Source organism: Balaenoptera borealis, assembly GCF_965194805.1.
Source record: "Balaenoptera borealis genome assembly, chromosome: 7".
In the NCBI taxonomy this organism is placed as follows: domain Eukaryota; kingdom Metazoa; phylum Chordata; class Mammalia; order Artiodactyla; family Balaenopteridae; genus Balaenoptera; species Balaenoptera borealis.
In genome coordinates, this window is record NC_138864.1 from 130,117,616 (window position 1) to 130,137,306 (window position 19,691).

General features: G+C 45.0%; 1 protein-coding gene across 7 annotated transcripts in view; it reads right to left on the reverse strand.

Moving 5' to 3' along the window:
* Window positions 1-1,763: 1,763 nt before the first annotated feature.
* The window catches only part of ESYT2 (extended synaptotagmin 2), a 75,162-nt gene continuing 57,234 nt past the window's right edge, over window positions 1,764-19,691 (reverse strand). For 2 of the 7 annotated variants that reach the window (XM_082398832.1, XM_082398837.1), the window contains exons 14-22: window positions 19,102-19,164; window positions 14,147-14,221; window positions 12,570-12,656; window positions 10,787-10,936; window positions 9,166-9,554; window positions 7,913-8,011; window positions 6,430-6,561; window positions 5,357-5,462; window positions 1,764-4,857 (exon numbers count right to left, since the gene is read on the reverse strand). In XM_082398832.1, coding sequence (XP_082254958.1) covers window positions 4,696-4,857; window positions 5,357-5,462; window positions 6,430-6,561; window positions 7,913-8,011; window positions 9,166-9,554; window positions 10,787-10,936; window positions 12,570-12,656; window positions 14,147-14,221; window positions 19,102-19,164 — 1,263 coding nt within the window. In that variant the 3' untranslated portion in view covers window positions 1,764-4,695. Of the gene's footprint in view, window positions 4,858-4,945; window positions 4,996-5,356; window positions 5,463-6,429; window positions 6,599-7,912; window positions 8,012-9,165; window positions 9,555-10,786; window positions 10,937-12,569; window positions 12,657-14,146; window positions 14,222-19,101; window positions 19,165-19,691 lie in introns of those variants that run through there. The other 5 variants (XM_082398834.1, XM_082398835.1, XM_082398836.1 and 2 more) reach the window with 5 other exon arrangements.

The following is a 19,691-nucleotide window of genomic DNA, read 5'->3' on the forward strand; positions in this document are numbered from 1 at the left end:
ACCATGGCAACGCTGTAAGAGCCCTCCCCACCGACTTGGATATTTTTCGCTTAGTAACCTTGGATGAGTCCCCTAAAAGCTACATCCTTTGCTCTGTGCTGCCTCTGAAGTCTGTGCTCAGTTAGCCGACCTGGTCAGCTAGTGACTGGGCAGAGGTCTCTCTAGTACTTTGGACTCGTCTCCCAGTACCTGCTGAGGGCTAGAGTGTGTGTGTGTGTGTGTGTGTGTGTGTGCTGTGTGTGTGTGTGTGTGGTGTGTGTGTGTGTGTGTGTGTGTGTGTGTGTGTGTGTGTGTGTGTCCTGACACCTCTGCCTCAGCCTTCACCTCCTGCTTGCACGGTGCCTGAACACCAGCTGGAGGTGACAGGTCTGAGCTCACTCGCACGGGCCTTTCCTGGACACGTGCACAGCCCTGCACATGCACATCTTTCTAGAGCCCCAGGAATGCCAGTTTTCCCAAGCCACTTTTGGACATCAATTTCCCAGGTTTTCCTTTAAACTTTTTCGGTCAGCCTCCTGTTGTCCCAACTTGTATCGCCACCCCAGGGACCTGCTGTGTTAAACAACTGCCACTGATTGTTTTCCACATGGTTTCCCCAGGAGCCAGCTGGGCCAAATAGTGGCAGTTCTCTGGGGACGGGGCTCTTGGGGAGCGCTGAACCCACCCTACCCGCTCCCAATCGCTGCAGGTTTTCACTGCTATTGTGGTTCCAGGGCTGCTGTATGATTTTTTCCATTATATTTTCTAGTCGCTATCAATATTAGTGTATAAACCGCAGATATTTGTATGTTTTTATAACTGACCCTTTATTAAATACTTGTTCGATTCAAAAGTTTTCAGATGATTTTCTTAGGTTTTTCACATAGGCAATCTCGTATTTGAAAATGACCTTCTTTCCCAATACAAAATTTATAATCTTTTTCTTTCCCTATCGTATTGCCCAGGATTTCCAGATTAACACTAAATACAGACAGACTTCCTGGCTCATCTCCCACTTTTCTGCCTCAATTGTTTCTCAGACAATTATTTCTCAGACTATGGCCTCTGTCTCAATAGGGTGTACTCTTTACTATGTTCACCAGTACCTTTCTCTTTAGCCGGAACTAAGAACTATCAATACCTTTCCTTAAATGGAAACTTGTTAGGACAAATTAATGTTATTTAAGGTCTGCCAGGTTTATTCACCCTTTACTCAACTGATATTTATTCACCAACTGTGTGCTCGGAACAGTGATAAACAACTGGAAAAGGCTTAAATAACACGCACATAACCTCTGCTTTGGACACGTACGGTCCAGGCGGGAAATGGCTTTAAATAAAGCTGAACTGGGATTAGGCTACTGTGACGGTGCTGAGTGAGCTACTAACAGCGAGGCTGACGCCAGACTCTCGAGACACGCCTCAGTCACCCCGACCATCGGCAGGGGATGTCGACAGCAGTGGCACCCCTAGGGGTTCCCCTCCACTTGTTCAAACCAGAGCCTCTTTCATTACTTCTCAGGGCTCTGGTTTTAAAGACTGTTTTTTCTACTCATGATTACCTTTCAGAAGAGCTGTTTTCAAAACTCAAGAGTCTGAGGTAGGCAGAGAATAGTCAAGTTAAGATGGAAACAAAAGGAGTAGTATCAGTGCTCTGAGGTAGTTCTTTTGAAAATGAAAGAATTCACAACTGGCAAATATAAATACTAGACTGTAACCACTTTTCAAATTATCTGGTTCCACACTAAAAATTTTACTCCAAAAGACGAAGAACAAATCACAAGTGAACTAACAGAAAAGTTTTATTGAATAAACACATGCACTGTCATGTAAAATTAGTTGAGCGGAAAGGGCATTCTACAATAAACCCTCTGCTGTGTTCCATCCACAGCGGGCCGTCCAGCTAGACTGGAATTAAAGCAACAACCACAATATAAACACACACGCTGACTGCATTTGGCTTCAGTGCTTGACAAAGGAGGGCCGACCTCTGGATGAGGAATAACTGTGGTGAACTCAGCTGCAAGGCTCCTTGTGTTTTAACCTGAAGCAAGGCCTCACACTTCCTACTTTAAGGCACAGGATAAGCAACAAAGTAACAATTCAAATTAACCAACACTAATTTCCCCTCCATTGGTTTGGCTCAAGGTAGAAAAGCTAAAGTTCCCTTTTCCCAGATGAATCAATTATTCAGAACCACCAGCGATGAAAAGTTTTGAGAACGGAGTGTCCATCGCCAGGATCCTGGACCCCGGCCGGGGGTCTGGCCTGATACTGATTCTCAGCTGCCCGACTGGACACAAGAGGTTCCCAAAACACCCATCGGCCATCAGGACAGAATCCTGCCTGGGAGGTATTTCAGTGACCTTAGATCGCCCCTTTCCTTTCGAAGAGAATGGCGCTGGCTGCTGGGTCTGTGTCCAGCCCGCCCGTCCACACAGAGGGTGGGCATCATGCTGCTAACTGGCTTTGTTTGGGTCTTGTACCTTTCACGGCATTTATTTTGCCTAATTGCTTAACTAAAGTATTCCATCGTGTAAAATACACGTTGAATAGGTGAACCACGTGGCTACAAAACCCAAAAGCTGGGGATGTTGGTAGAAATCACTGGTATATGCTACATTTCAGTGAGTGTTTCTCCTGTCTTGGAAATTATGCCAGGAGCCAGGGGTCCCCAGCCCCCGGGAGGAGGACCGGAACCGGGCCGCACAGCAGGAGGTGAGCGGCGGGCAAGCGAGCGAAGCTTCCCCTGCCGCTCCCCATCGCTCCCCACTGCTGGCGTCACCGCCCAAGCCATCTTCCCCCACGCTACCCCATCTTCCACGAAACTGGGCCCTGGGGCCGAAAAAGCTGGGGACCACTGCCAGAAGCCCTGCAACAACCTTTTTTTTTTTTTTTTTTTTTTGGCTGCACCACATGGCTTGTGGGATCTTAGTTCCCTGGCCAGGGATCAAACCCAGGCCCCTGGCAGTGAGAGCGTCGAGTCCTAACCACTGGACCACCAGGGAATTCCCACAAGAAACCTAATTTTTAAAAAATCTCCAAAGATCTAATACCACGGGCAGGCAACTAGATTTAGGAATTACCTGTCTTCCTCACGCCGCTAAAATACCAGAGTTAGGTGTTTCCCGAGCACACACCCCTGAGTGTCACCACGTTCCTAACGCCCTCTGCGCTGACAGAGGAGATGGTCTCTGCTGGGGCTTCGGAGAAGCTTCATGACCCAGGAAGCTGCGAGAGTGCCAGGTCTGCACGACTGCGTGAGACGTACTGCAAGGCTACAGGCCCCATCAGACGCACACCCAGGGTTCAAAGTGTGCGGTGGACACAACTGAAACCCGCCAGAGGGCAGGAGCAGCGGCGGCGTCCACACAGGCACTTGGGCAGGCCGGTCACGCCCAGGAGTCCATGGCGGGGCCCTAGTGAGGTCTCTGACTCAATCTCACAGCTCTGTTTTCCCCAGGATTACGACGTAACTGTAGGGTGCCCCCGTGGCTCAGGAAGTCATTTGCATCACACGCCTTAGAATCCTTAAAGCTCCTTCTGCACACGTGCACCCTGTGTTCGGGGCACGCACAGCTACCGCACAGCTCTGCAGCCTCACCTCCTAAGAGGCTTGGGGCCTTTAAGTATCTAAAACATGCTTTTCGTAATCTAAGAAGAAAAATATTCCCAAATAAAAGCTGTATAACAATATCCCAACACTGAGGTCAGTCGTGGCATAAAGTGAGGAAACCCAGCAAGGGGTTCTTTACAACCAGCAGCCGCTGTGCCGGAACCCCGGGGCCGTGGCGGTGGCTGGCGCCGGCTCGGGGCCTCTGTCCTCTGTGTGCGTCACGCTGACGATCACGGGCCGGCGTCGGCTTCCTAGCTACTCACCCCGACCTACCTCACAGCCTCTATGGGGACAACATGAGTTTGCCTTTCTTTCCGGGCTGAAAAACACTGTAAATTTCACAACAGACTAACTGCTAACATTTAAAATCCGTCTGTATTACATTTCAGGAAAAGTATGATTATGTATCTGCACTATTTCATGAATAAGTTACAACAAGCAACTAGAAATAAACTTAAGACATTCCATTTTATGTAAGAAATTTCAGATTAGTGCACTATGATTTATGAACCATGACAACTCTCTTAATATTTTATATAACTCAGTTATATGACATTTTTCCTTATAAGCACTTCAACTGACTTCTCAATAATATATCTTTATATTTATGAAAGTGTAAATACTTTGAATACATTCTTTCATCATTCATAATGGGCAGAAATATACTAATATTTACTAATCTTTCAGCTTTTCTTTTTAAAAAGAAACACCACAAAATAGGTCACTGAGAGCTTTTTCCTGCAGAGACAAAAACGGTTATTTGTCATAAGAATTTAATAAGTTTTAGAAGAAAAAAATATATATATTTCCTTGATCCATTTTCTTCTGAATTCAAACCAGCATGTAGAGATTATAAAAAATAGTCTATTTACACAGCATAGTGCACCTCAGTGATATACAAAACAAAGCCATAAAAAAGCACAACCATATATCGGCTTCCTAGGAGAGACAACTGACATACAGCTTTACGCACACAACGGTTGACCACTATCCTACGCACGCCGAAAAAACTGGTCAAATACTAGAGGAAATTAAACATACAAAACTTAATGCTAATAATGGCCAAATACGCCTAAAACGTCAATGTTTTTATAAAACCACTAAGGGACAAGTAACCAAGTACATGAAATTATAAAAAGAGCATGGGTGCGTCTGTGTGGGCTGCGTGTCGGCACGGGGCTGGCGGATACAGCGGGGGCTCCTCGGCCAGCGCAGCCTACGTCACCACGTGGGGCCTCGTCCCATCCTCCGTGAGGTCGTACCTGAGACACAGGAAGACACGCGGTCACAGGGGAAGCGCTCCTGAATGGACGCACGGGGCTCTGCGTCTGTCTGTTGGGGGACACTCACCACTGGGTCCAGCCTTTGGCGAGTTCTTCAGATGCCAGACCGACCAGGACCTGTGGTGAGAAAAGGCCTGCAACAGTGGGTTTCAGGCCTCTCACCACCGCTTCCGATCTTCTCTGGCAACACACTCTCCCTCATTTTCAGCCTCTCACTTTTCAACTTTTCTACCCTTATGATCCACCCATGACCTATACGGTCAATTATACCCAAGAGGCCCTTCCTGTATCCAACAGTCTTGACAGTAAGTTCTCACAAAGTACCAGGGAGATAATTCACATCGATACTGGCTCACAAACCACTCACAGCAGCTTAGCTGACGTGGATTATCCACGTACATAAATCTAAGTCTAAAAAGAGTACTCTGGGTTAAGTGTTTAATTTTTACAAAGCGTAGTATTTTTTTTTCGAACTTACTTTGCCGAGAAGCCCTTTGTCTTTGGACAGGAAGCCACCGCTGTTCTTCACGGCCACGTCCAAGGTTCTCCTCTGCACGTCCGGCAACGAGACACTGAAATCAAAGCTGAAGTGGAAAAAAGAGAATCATCCTTAAATTTCTCCATAGTTTTGCTCTGTTTTACTGTAACTAAAAAATGACATTGCTGCTTATGAGACCATTCCAAATGTGATGTTCATTTTTTATTATAAAACTGATCTCTCCTGCTAGATGTTTGGACCTGGCCCTTCAGGAAGACTCAAAGGTTTTTTTTCCATTATTTTCCAAACATAAGAGGAGACTGGAATCCTAAACATGCGAAAGGCTGACCCTATGGCTCCCCCGCGTGGACACGACGCCTGACTCCCGGTGTAAAACGTGGGCCGTGGTGTGCGACACACTGGGGAGCCCAGGCCAGTCCGCCCCCCCAAAGAGAGTGAGCTCCAAGCCTGCAAGTGAACAGAAGTGGGGTGTCCGAGAAGCAGCCTCACAGAGGAGGGGATCTGCAGGCACCTTCTGGCGGCTGAAGCCGGATGCTGCAGGACAAAAGCCTCCAGAAGCGAAGCTGGCAAAGCAGAGGACAAGGTCGGAGGCCTCGTGGGGACGTGGGGACACGTGGACGTGGCCGGCCTTCCCAAGAGCGGGCAGCCTGAACCCCAGGTTTAAAGGAACTCTTAGAGGCTGCGGCTGAGCCAGACACCCACACCAGGACCGGGTGCCTGCCCATCGGTTTCTCATCTCCGTGTAAATAAAGTCACTGGTGAGAAACCATGATTAAGTGACTAGTAACTGAGTTAATGGATATCAACACCATTCGACCTACTATTTCCCCACACGTGCACAGGCCAAGGCTGGTGGAGTGTGGCCTGAGGATTCACGATGTGATGCTCAAATGCCTATTTATTTATTTATGTTAACAAGTTTACGACCGCTCTTCGGGAGGCGTTTTTCACTCATGCTCTCACTGGTGTAAATGCCTCAGTCATTCCAAGGCACCACCAGGCCTTCCTTGAGTGGTGAACACAACTGTCTACCCCACTGAGTGGACGCGTACCTCTGATCAAACACGGGGTTCAGCGTTTTCTTTGACACGTGTGTTTTTCTCCTTCCTGACCTCCTCTTGTCTGGTAACAAGTACAGGCGGACGTAGGGATCAGAGCCGTCTTCGGAGAAGGCAATGAGATTTCTTATAACACAGACCAGAGAATGCTCGGTATTAGAATCTAGTAAAATGACAAGGAGCACCGCACTGGAACTTACTGCCTGGTTTTACTTGTATCCCGTGACTGCCTTCTTCCCACGCGCACTTCGTTCAGCGGCTCTGCAGAGGTGGTCTCTGCCCCGTTTCCTGTGCCCAGGGTTTGGGGGATGTTCTGACCCGCATAGAATCACCTTTCCACACTGCTTCACTGTCCCCTCCCAGTGAGGGGATGCGGTCAGCCTCGCGGGAGACCCCTCCCCGGGTCCTGCTCAGGCCACGGACCCCACCCTCTGCCCTTCGTCCACCTGAACGCTTCACAGACGCAGGCCCACCTCCTTCACGCAGCTTCACGCTGCTCTTGTCCTCGGACAACTGGGCCAAACACGCTAGTATTTAATTGCAGCAGACCCCTGAACCACGTGGAGGTTAAGGGCTCCAACCCTCCGCGTACGTGGCTCCGCCTCCGTGGAGTCAACCAACTGCAAATCGTGTAGGGCGGTGGCATTTACTACCAAAAAGCTCCCCGTGTGGGTGGAGCCATGCCGCTCAAACCCGCGCTGCTCAAGGGTCAGCTGTCCCTGCAACCACTTCCAACTGTTCCCTTGTTGATGGACCGAAAGCCCACGAGGGAGAGTCCGCTGAATCAGACTGCTGCTCCGGAATCTCGCATAGTAATTATCTCGGCAGCAGGAACATAGAAGGTGCTCAATAAATAGGTAGTGAAGCGAACTCGACATTTATATAATCATGTTTCTAAATGTTACTAATTTTACTTTCCTGTTTCCACACCTTTTTATAACATCCACGTATTTACATCACAGCTACTAGTGAGACAGTCAAGCCACGTAAAGGAAAATAACCAGCTCCACACCATCATCATTCATCAAACACAAACTGAAGCAACACCGTCATCTCACGTGACGTTTACTGAATCGGTACAAACCGTCCTGCCTGTGGGGACAAGAGCTCGTCTGCTCTTCCCGAACAACTACAGCTATTCCTGTCACTATCCCACAGACTTGCCTGGATTCTCTGAATTGTTATAAATCTACTCCTGGAAACTGAATCCCCAAAAGACACTTCAATAGAAGAAAACTACGTTCATTATCATGTTCTAAACGTTCAGCCATAGGGAATGTTTTATAAACTACAATATGGCAGTTTAAGGGAGTGTTACAAAGCAACCAAAACGGTTACTAACAGAAAATGTTATGAAACAAGGTTAAGAACCTGAAAACCAGGATTACAGTATCTAATTGCAGTATCGCCTACTTGCTCTGGTCTGTAAATGAAACAAACCGCTGCCCGTGACGCGAGAGCCGAGAGCCCGGCTCACCTGCAGGAGTGCACGACCACCACCAGCTTGTTCCTCTGCGAGCTGTGCCGGACGGTTAGCTGGATCTGCCCCAGCGGGGACTGCCCCAGGGTCGTCCCGCTGGGGAAACAAAGGCGAGAGTGAGAGCGCTCCTCAGACAGCACAGAGGCTGTGAGCACAGCCATTCACTCAGACAAGAGGGAAGGAAAGTGCCCACAAACGTGAACCCAGTCTGAACTTCTGGGCATAAACGGACCAGCTGGATTCATATTTCATCCGAGGGTTCAATATAACCCAACTACTAAAAACTATGGCCCAAAGTGAAAACAAGACACAGGCGTCTCCTTACAAACATCAACTCTTCAGTGTTTCTGAAGCTACGTCTACCCCAGAACTGCCCAAATCTGCGCTCCTTTCTCAGAGCCCCTTGCTGTGCACCTCACGGGTCGTCTGATGAGGTCACACCCCCTCCCCTCCATCCCTGTCTCAGGCTGAGGCACCAGCTCCAGGACAACCAATGACGGCTCTGACTCAGCTCCGAGATCTTCTCGGTTTCTCCCCAGATTTAGCTCCTGAGAAAAACTGGTTTCTTATTTAAAATTCTATTTCTTTCTAGAGCAAGGGAGAGAGAGGGACTGCTTCCTTTCTCCCAAAATCGCAGCCACGAGCAGAGCTGCTCTGCGCATGGGTTACGGCCGCCTGCCCCGGCTGAGCCCCGGGCCACAGGCTCCACACCGCGGCCTCTGCTCCGTGCTCAGCCCACCGCAGGGCAGCAAAGAGGAGACCGCCCCAAAGGGCAACCCACTCCCCCTGCTGAGAGGAAAAGGCTCACGTCGGAAGCTTAGAGTAACTGCAGACTCTGTCCTTATCTAAGGAAACCACGGACACGCCCCTGACTCACGGGGCATAAGTGAGAAATCCACACAAACATCCACAGACAGACAAACCCGTTGGGCGGTGAAACGGGTGGGGGCCAAGCATGAAAGAGCAGGGCCTGTTCTCATGCAACAAACATGTCCAGCTTCCGCCAAGCCTTTCCGTGTCAGGTCAGCTTTAGACTCTGCCTTCCTGGTCTGAGGATCACTCCACCGTTCCTAAGCTTTAAATAAGCCAAATACTAGGCCCTGGGAAATGGCAGGTCTACTTTGAAAGCCAAAGGCTCGGTGAGAGAAAGGGCCACACTGCCTGAAAGCTGTTTGGCTTAGGACCGCGTTCCCTCCCCGCAGCCCGCGGGTCAAGCGCCGATTCAGCAAGAGCAAGGGGCGTCTAGTTACTTCTCAAGCTGCCGCAGCCTCTGTCGCAGCTCCTGTGTGGCGACGGGCAGCGAGATGTCTGAGGCGATGCTTGGGGTGGGCTCCTTGACGGAGACGTGGCTGGGGGAGCCGGTGCTGCCAGCCTGGAGGCTGGAGGAGCTTCTGCCCAGGTCCCGCGGCCCCTGTGGGCTGGCCTCTGCAGGCTGGGCTCTCTCTTCCACACCTGGCTTATTATCGCAGCCCCCGATGACCGGCGTGGACGGGGCTGTGCAGCTGTCACCAGTGCCTGGCGATGCAGACATATGAGATCTGACAGATATTTTTCTCCCTTCCTTGGAAACAGAGGGTCGCTTTACTTGAGCTGCATGCTGGTGGTCTGGAGACCTTTCTTGCTTTTCAAGGTGGAGTACCTAGAGGTGAAAATAGATACAAAATTAAAATGGGTGACACTGGTAACAGCCTCATACACGAACAGCTTTAGAGATACTCATTTGCAAACGTTTCTTTAAAGCTTGGCACAAAACATGAAAAACAATCTAGCCTCTCTGTTCAGCTATCCTACCATATTACAGAAAGTGTAGAAAAAGGCACATGCGGGTAACCGCCACAGCACCACGTGGTGCAAACCTCACTTTTGTGCATCTGTCTCCGGCCTCCTCCTGGCCACTCTTCTGCACAGTGGTGACAGCTTGACAGTGGCAGAGCCCGAGCCACAAACCCCACCCTACACCGACCCCTATCCTACCGTCTCCACCAGCGACCGGGGAAGGGCGAGGCTGCCGGACCCCTAGGGTTGACGTGGGAGCAACACCTCCCCGCTTTGCTTCCTTTCACATTAGCTCTGAGTGTGCACATGTCCCCGAGCAGTCTACACCCTGCATTGGGGGTCATCCCAACGGCCTGAAGTTTCTTCCCGCTTTTACCAAGTAAAGCTGCAGCCAACACCCCCAGTTCTGTGTTATTACCAGGAGCCAGGTTTCCAGAGAAAGGGCTCTGTGATTTACAACTGAAGACACTGAAGTCCCTTCTGGAAAGGCTGTGACCCGGCACAAGGAGGCCGTTTCCACCACACCTTCCACAGACTAAGTTTGTTTTACTTTAAAAAAAGTTGGTTCTGCATTTTAATTTGCATTTTAAAAATTAGAGAGTTTTAGCATTTTCCTGTATGTTTGCCAGTTTTATTTTCAGCATTTCCTTAGGTACTTACAAATGAATCATCGTCTATTTTGGACAATATTTTTCCTGTAATCTCCACCGTCTTGCAGAGTTTTTTAAAATTCTTTTCTGAATGACCTTAGAAAATTTAACATTAGCAGAAAACTTTATTGATCCAGATAGCAATACTTTCTGGACAAAAGGATTTAAAAAAAAAAAAAAAAAAAAAAGGCTGGTGGGATTGATGTGAAAGCCCAAGGAACAGTTCCGGGCCTGCTCAAGCAACCTGGAAACACCGCTGCTGTCGGTGCTGGAGTCCCAGCCCTGGTCATCTCTCCCCTGAGCTACACAGCCAGCAGCAACGTGCAAACTCACACTCCCCGTAAAGCACCTTCCTGTCACCCCCGCCCGGCGTCCAGCACCGGGAGCGCCACGAGCCCGCCCACCCAGGACCCTTCCCCCCGCCAGGCTCTGGAGACGGCAGTACCCTGAGGGCGAGCTTCATCTTCAGCGAGCTGTTGGGACCTGAGTTACTGAGCTGGAAGCGCCGGTTCAGGGTCATGTCCTCGCAGGAGAGCAGCTGGCTGAGAGGGATCCTCAGGTTCCCCAGGCAACACTGGTGCTGCTCGTCCTTCACCTGCCAAACACGACGGAGCGCTCAACGCTGGGGATGGAGACGGAACACGCAGGGAGGCCCAGAACCCCGTCCTCGGCCACCTCCTTCTACGTCCTGTCGCCATGCACAACGCAGTAGGAAACCCCCTCAGGGAGACTCAAAACATTTGCAACAAGTGACGCTACAGCATAGCCATGTCACAGGGCCTGTCATCTCCCAATCTCATAGTCACAATGAGCACGAGAAAGAGAAAACCCCGCTCGAGGAATCCATTACAAGGACCCTGAGCCGAGTGGCAGCAGTCCACACGAATCTGAAGATTAGAAGGAAATGTCCTCAGTCCTGTGAAAACGGTGACAACACACATGCCTAGCGGTGCGCCAAGTTCCAGTGGTGACACTTGTTCATGGAGAAGACCCATTTCTAAGCTTCTTTTAAGACTTCTACTCAAAATGTACAATATCTGCTTTAACTGCATGACAATTTCTGGCTCCTGAATAATAACCTTCAGCTTTGCCTCTGCCACAGGAATTACTCCTGTTAGGTTGCTGCGATACAGGTAGTTTAAGCAAAAGGAGTAAGAACTTTGGTGGTTTCACAGGCTCTACAGCAATGATCAAATAAGTTAACTACACGTGAAAACCAAAAAGCCTGATTGCTTATTTTTTAAACTGTAATTGCAAAAGCATTTTTTAATGAAATAACTAACTTCACAGAACGTTACAAATTATCTTTTTTAATTCAAAGTCCAGTTACTATAGATTATTTTAAGAGTAGTGCAAAAATTCTTTGTTTTAAAGGTTAGCCCATCTTATTCTTTTTTTAAAATTGAAGTACAGTTTACAATATTATATTAGTTTCAGGTATATAAAAGTTATTCATTAACTTTATAGACTGTACTCCATTTAAAGTTATTACAAAATAATGGCTCTAAGTTCTCTGTGCTGCACAATATACCTTTATTGCTTACTTATGATGCAAAAATTCTTAAAATTTTAGCAAATTAAATTGAACACATAAAAAGGATACTACATCACAAGTGGGGTTATGCCCAAATAAAGGTTTGTTTGCAAGGTTTTCTCATGTTAAATCTTGAAAACCAGTAAATGTTTGCAAGATTTAAGATTTAAAAGTCAACACTGCATTTCACCATATTTACAAACTTAAAAAGGAAAATCACGTGATCATCTCAATACTTATAGAAAAGTCTCTGACAAAATTCAACACCCATTCATGACAAAAACACTCAGCAAACTGGCAGGAGGAGTAGAAGAAAGTGAAACACAAAGGCTTTGCCCTAAGGATCTGGAAGGAGGCAAAGGTGTCCACTGACGCCGAGGCCGGGCTGGCAGTGAGGAAGGAACAGGAAGGGAAGTGTCATTACGAGCAGTACCCTGAGGTATCCACACGGAAGCGACTAGAATAAGCACGTCCAGCAGGGCTGACAGTGGTGCCAACATGTGAACACCAACACCCACTGCACCTCTGGACGCCAGTAACAGTCAGTCAAAAGTTGAAAATTAAAAACTGACCGGCCCCCACCCGACACTTAGGGCATGAACACATCTGGTGGGCCCACGATGGCGGTTCTCCCTGTGTTGACTATGTGACGCAGAGGTACAAACACAACCACGTAAACATGCAAATCACTTACCTCCACCTCGAGCTCCTGGCGCTTGGGATTGTGAATGAAGAAAGTGAAGTTTTCCTCCCACACAGGTTCATTAGTTTTGTACCGAATCTGAAAGAAATATCAAAATCAGCTCTGGGATATTTTCTGTGGAAAAGCACTACCACACTGTGTTTATCGAGTATTGCACTTGGAAGCTAAGGATGATACCTATCCTCTGGGCTGTCCTATCACAAGTTAACTGTGGAAGGTCTAGAGTGTGTCAGCGGATGACCTGCCAGCAGCTCCCAGCCCGGGTCCGGCCCCCATGACAATGCGCCATCCGCATGTGTGGCCCTCACACCACAACCTCCCCAGGCTGGCGGAGTGCTGCACGTCAGGAAGTTTCTTAGATTAATGGTTAGCAGTTAAAAAAAGGGAGGGGGCTTCCCTGGTGGCGCAGTGGTTGAGAGTCTGCCTGCCAATGCAGGGGACACGGGTTCAAGCCCTGGTCTGGGAAGATCCCACATGCCGCGGAGCAACTGGGCCCGTGAGCCACAACTACTGAGCCTGCGCGTCTGGAGCCTGTGCTCCGCAACAAGAGAGGCCGCGATAGTGAGAGGCCGGCGCACCGCGATGAAGAGTGGCCCCCGCTTGCCACAACTAGAGAAAGCCCTCACACAGAAATGAAGACCCAACACAGCCATAAAAATAAATAAATAAATAAACAAACAAACAAATAAATAAAGAAACAAACAAACAAACAAACGGGAGGAATTCCTGAAATGTTTCCTGAAAGTAGCACATATTACAGCAACAGCAATGCCCTCTCTCAATTTTTGAATAGAATCATATTTGTTGAATAAGTCCCCTACATATGCACCTTCAAGCTGTGACCTTTCAAAGACGCGAAATGTGTATCCGGTTCCAGAGGAACCAGAACCTGTGCCATCAACGTCAGGCGTGAGTGAAACTGCAGCCCGCCCTCTGGCTCCTATTGTCGACAACCCCTCCTCTCCCTCCTCCAGTCGGTAACTCTTCTTGCCTGTTCACTCGATGCCAGCCCCTGGAGGCCAGCTGTTGGACTGTACTACTGTACTTTTCAAGATACTGTACTGTAAGATTAAAAATGTTTTATTTTTTGTGTTTGTTTTTTATGTATTATTTGTGTGAAAAGTATTATAAACCTATTACAGTACAGTACTATATAGCTGACTGTGTTAGTGGGGTACCCTACACTAACTCTGTGGGACTTAACAAATTGGACTTACAAACTCACTCTCAGGAAGAAACTCGTTCGCATGTAGGGGACTTACTGTGCACCGCTGGTTGTCTTTTAAACAAAATATTAATAGGACATTCAAAGGAAACTTAGAATCTGTCCCATGTCATCTACCCAGGAAATCAAGCAAAAGCATAATTAACATATTCATGTCACTTTTTAATGTGACTTTTAAATGAATATATTTGATACCAAATTAAGTAGCTGGTTATCAAACAACTGATTTGGGAAAACAAAAGAAAGACTCATAAATCAATGGTCTTGATGCCTGCACCACCCGCAACTGGTGACAGTGACAGCACAGTCACAGGGAGCCCCAGCCAGACTGTCGGCGCCTTACCTTGCTCTCCTGGGCCTTGTGACCAACTGACATTTGGACAAGAGGATTTGGGTTGCTGTATATTTTCTTCCCTGACTATCCAAAAACAAAAAACAGATAAAAATCAATAAACACATCTTGAAATGGGGATTACTAAAAATGGAATTATTGGCTTATATTAACAGTCACTTCTATTTACTTCTGATACTTCAGTTACAGGGAGTATCTAGGCACAATTTAACTGGAAAACAATTAATTGCTAACACACCCCAAAGCCATAATTGTATCTACATAAAATAAATCAAGAAAACTTGTACTTGCAAACAATTTTAAAACGTTTAGGTCTTTTTTTAAAGCAAGCAACTTTGGAAAAACGGAATCTTCCGAAAATCTTTAATGTTAATTCCAGCTCTCAAAACTTATTTTACTAGGGTAACAAAATGAATAAAGTGCAACAAATGTAAACAGAAAAGCACAGGAAGGACAAATGTGAGAGTGTGTGATTCAGAACAGTCTTCTGGTTGGAATCGTAAAAATAATAAAGCGTCAGAGGCACATTTTTACGTTTTTAATTTATTATCTTCCGTTCAAACATGTAGCTATCAGATTATCGAACCTTGCTTACCAGCTGCTAAAGTAATTTTGACTGGAAGAATAAACGTCAATCTAAATCGCATTTAAGCAGATACAAATGCAATGAGAAAAATTCAGGAATAAGAAAAAATGGTAAGAAGCATACTTTAGCACAGACAGCTGATAGAATACATAGTAAAATGCAACATATATGGGACATGAGGTTTATTTATAACTTAGCCCCACAAGACGATGCTGTTAAATATTTGTGTTAGTGGAAATTAATTAGAAGGTCACAAAATGTTTTTAAGTTAAATAATTTTAGAGTCAATCCTCAACACTGCAACAATGACAGAGGCGTAAAATTCATGATTATTGGAATAAAATATTACTAGCCCAAACCTACTGCGATAATCTAGTTTCTGGTTCATCTTTTTGATGTGAATGAATTCTGCAAAATGAAATAAACACTGTTAAAAAAAATCCAAGGCTACAGACTACCGTGGGAGGATACTAATTCCCCCCCTAAATCCATTTCTCCTTCTTCCCTTAACACGAGAGTCCTAGAGTCATAGCTGAGCACAAATCCTCTGTGACACGGATTCTATTTCCGAATCTCCCTTGTAGTCAGGTGTGGCCCTGTAACAGTCTGGGGAGCTCTGGCCTTTGCTGTGCCCCTCTTCTGGCTGGAGGCATTGAACACCGCAAAGCCACAGGCCAGAATTCTGCGACATTCAAGGGAAATAAACTTCTGTCTTTACTTAAGCTACTGCTACTCTAGAGACTTTGATACAGAAGCTGAGTTTAACTAATACACTTACTTAATCTCTGAAAAAGTAGCCATTCATTCCTAGAGATTTACTGTAGCTCATCAGTTTCAATATACCCTCGCCCCGCTTTTAAACTTTCTAACATCTCTGAAAACAAAATGAAACTTACAATTGATGACTTTAAGCGCCTGTTTTTGGGCAGATTAGAGTGGTAGTTATCACTGCCTTCATCAATTTATTTTGCTTGTATTTTGCTTTTGTGTGTGCATGTGACATGATAAAAATCTATGTTTATCCTAAGTCTAAAAATCCTTTCAGTAAGTATAAAATAAACACTATCAAACCTTAACTGGCACCTTACTTTCTTTCTTAGCAGTACATAAAATAATGGTGTACAGTCGTCCCTCAGCATCTGTGGGAGGTTGGTTCCAAGACCCTCCAGGATACCAAAATCCGAGGATGCTCAAATCCCATCTATAAAATGACCTGGTGTTATCCTCCGTATAATTTAACTCATCTCCAGATAAAGTGTAAATGCTATGTAAATAGTTGTAAACACAATGTAATGCTGCTGTTTGGAACTTTCTGTAGATTTTTTCAGGATATTTTCGATCCTCGGTTGGTTGAACCCGTGGATGCGAAACCCGCATCCTAAAATGGATGATGTTTTGGATTCTATGAAATAAGGTTAAATCAGTGACTAAGTTTTCTATCAGGACGCAATATTCAAAATGCATCAGCACAAGTAAGACACACAAGGTATAATGAAAATATAAGCGTTTAAGTCAGACTGTGTTGAATTTAAATCTTAGCTTTTTACCACTTGATTACTGAGATCTACGTATTTATTTGAACCTCAGTTTTCGTATCTATAAAATGGGCATAATACCATTTCCAGAACTCAGCTGTTAGGCTTAAATAATATAATAGCAATTAAAAACATACATATTATGCTCGCTACACTGGGCACTTTTACATGCATGTACTTAGTTAATGTACTCAACACTCCCACACAGAAGAGAATATCACTACCACTCTGAGTAACAAACCAGGGAGGACTCAGCAGCCTGCTGCAGGTCCCACTGAGGAGCAGTTGTGCTGGGATTAAAGCCCAGACAGTCTAGCCTAACTGGAGAGCCTTCATTCTAACCATCACGCTCTGTGGGTTAATAATCTTCAGTTATCAAAGAAATGGTGAGCGAAGACTATGGATATGATTCCTCCCAGTGTTCTGGTGAGGATCAGGTATTTCTTTTCTTTTTTTTTTTAAACATCTTTATTGGAGTATAATTGTTTTACAATGGTGTGTTAGTTACTGCTTTACAACAAAATGAATCAGCTATACATATACATATATCCCCATATCTCCTCCCTCTTGTGTCTCCCTCCCACCCTCCCTATCCCACCCATCTAGGTGGTCACAAAGCACCAAGCTGATCTCCCTGTGCTATGCGGCTGCTTCCCACTAGCTATCTGTTTTACATTTGGTAGTATATATAAGTCCATGCCACTCTCTCACTTCGTCCCAGCTTATCCTTCCCCCTCCCTGTGTCCTCAAGTCCATTCTCTACAGCTGTGTCTTTATTCCTGTCCTGCCCCTAGGTTCTTCAGAAATTTTTTTTTTTAGATTCCATATATACGTGTTAGCATACGGTATTTGTTTTTCTCTTTCTGACTTACTTCACTCTGTATGACAGTCTCTAGGTCCATCCACCTCACTACAAACAACTCAATTTCGTTTCTTTTTATGGCTGAGTAATATTCCATTGTATATATGTACCACATCTTCTTTATCCATTCATCTGTCGATGGACACTTAGGTTGCTTCCATGTCCTGGCTATTGTAAACAGTGCTGCAATGAACACTGTGGTACATGACTCTTTCTGAATTATGGTTTTCTCAGGGTATATGCCCAGTAGTGGGATTGCTGGGTCATATGGTAGTTCTATTTTTAGATTTTTAAGGAACCTCCATACTGTTCTCCATAGTGGCTGTATCAATTTACATTCCCACCAACAGTGCAAGCGGGTTCCCTTTTCTCCACACCCTCCTCTCCAGCATTTATTGTTTGTAGATTTTTTGATGATGGCCATTCTGACCAGTGTGAGATGATACCTCATTGTAGTTTTGATTTGCATTTCTCTAATGATTAGTGATGTTGAGCATCCTTTCATGTGTTTGTTGGCAATCTGTATGTCTTCTTTGGAGAAATGTCTATTTAAGGTCTTCTGCCCATTTTTGGATTGAGTTGTTTTTTTGATATTGAGCTGCATGAGCTGCTTGTAAATTTTGCAGATTAATCCTTTGTCAGTTGCTTCATTTGCAAATATTTTCTCCCATTCTGAGGGTTGTCTTTTCATCTTGTTTATGGTTTCCTTTGCTGTGCAAAAGCTTTTAAGTTTCATTAGGTCCCATTTGTTTATTTTTGTTTTTATTTCCATTTCTCTAGGAGGTGGGTCAAAAAGGATCTTGCTGTGATTTACGTCATAGAGTGTTCTGCCTATGTTTTCCTCTAAGAGTTTTTTAGTGTCTGGCCTTACCATTTAGGTCTTTAATCCATTTTGAGTTTATTTTTGTGTATGGTGTTAGGGAGTGTTCTAATTTCATTCTTTTACATGCAGCTGGTCCAGGTTTCCCAGCACCACTTATTGAAGAGGCCGTCTTTCTCCACTGTATATTCTTCCCTCCTTTATCAAAAATAAGGTGACCATATGTGCGTGGGTTTATCTCTGGGCTTTCTATCCGAACAGGTATTTCGACTACTCTGCTAACTAACTAGTACTCCAAAGGAGTAGTCCACCTCACCTCCTCAGTGTGGGGTGGGGTTAAGGGCTTACTAAATACTGCATCAAAGCAGAATGCTAGTCTTCCTCACTTTTGAATTTTAACTTATTCTTCTGGATGAAATTGATTAAAAACGATTCCTGATTCCTTTGGATAGAATTTTCTTAAAGCAACTACATTTAACCCCTCACCCCCCAAAATATTTAAGTCTAAAATGCTGAAAGAAATTAGAAAAACATAATAAAACATTTGTAAGTCATAGAAAACCTTTAACAATTTAGCCAGAAAATACATGCTCATGTCATTTTCGGGAGTGGAGCTTAGTTTTCAATATACCTCATTTAATGAGATTTAAAGCTTCTTAAAAGATCTGTCACCCAAACTAGCAGCACCAAAAGCCACGAGGTCACTGACTCAAGAGACAGCCCTGACTCAGCATATTGGAAGAGGTGATTTTTTTAATGGAAAGTCACAGTGCATCGGGCATACGTTTTAATCATAATCTAAAAACTGGTTAAGATTTTAAACAGAACTTCTATTTCACCATTTTCACAAATTCAAATCCAATTAAAGTACAGATGATTTAAAACCACCTTAGATACTGCTGCCTAAGGCCAACAGGACAAAAGTCTAATTTACCATATTGGCATTTTGTAAAATTTATCGTCAAAATCGACTTAAATTCTTCTAACTACTAATTCTTTGACAACAAAAGTAGGCTCTCCGCAACTAAACAAGTAATTACTCTATTACTTTGGGAAGAATTTGTCAGTAAACCGATAAAGGTTAGAGCATCATCTCTTTCAATATGTTTTAATTAACTTTCAAAGGGAAAACTGTTAGTTTACCTTTAAAGCTTTCTGAATTGCAGCCTTCTTCAAGACATCAGGGTTAAATTCTAATGGGTTACTCTTTCAAGTCAGAAGAAAATGAATACACCAAGGGTTAATAAAACATGCAATGAGGAGTTTATGTTAAGGTTAATGACATGAAAATTTACGAAAACAACAACAACAACAAAAAATCTTTAAACAAAAACCACCAAGAATTATACAAAGAAACAGTATAAATCATTTGTAAAAGTATTCTTTATGCCCAAGATTTTATCTTAGACTAAACCTTTATAAATATCAAAACATATTTCCTTACCCTCTATGATTACTGTTCTTTTACTCCCCCACCCCTCTTGTCTTTGGGATTTGAAAAATCCAAGAGTGAAACTTGAGGAAAGGGTTCTATTTACTATCCTTTGCTTGAACAAACCCCTAAAATATCAACCATAATTAACCTAAAGGTTTTATCTAAAGTACAAATGAATGGGCCACAGATGCCCCAACTGCTCTCAAACCAAATCATATCCTATAACACCAAATGCTACTTTTCCTCCTTCTGAACTTTACCTTCTCGTGGAAAACCACAGTAGAGACGGGACCTGATG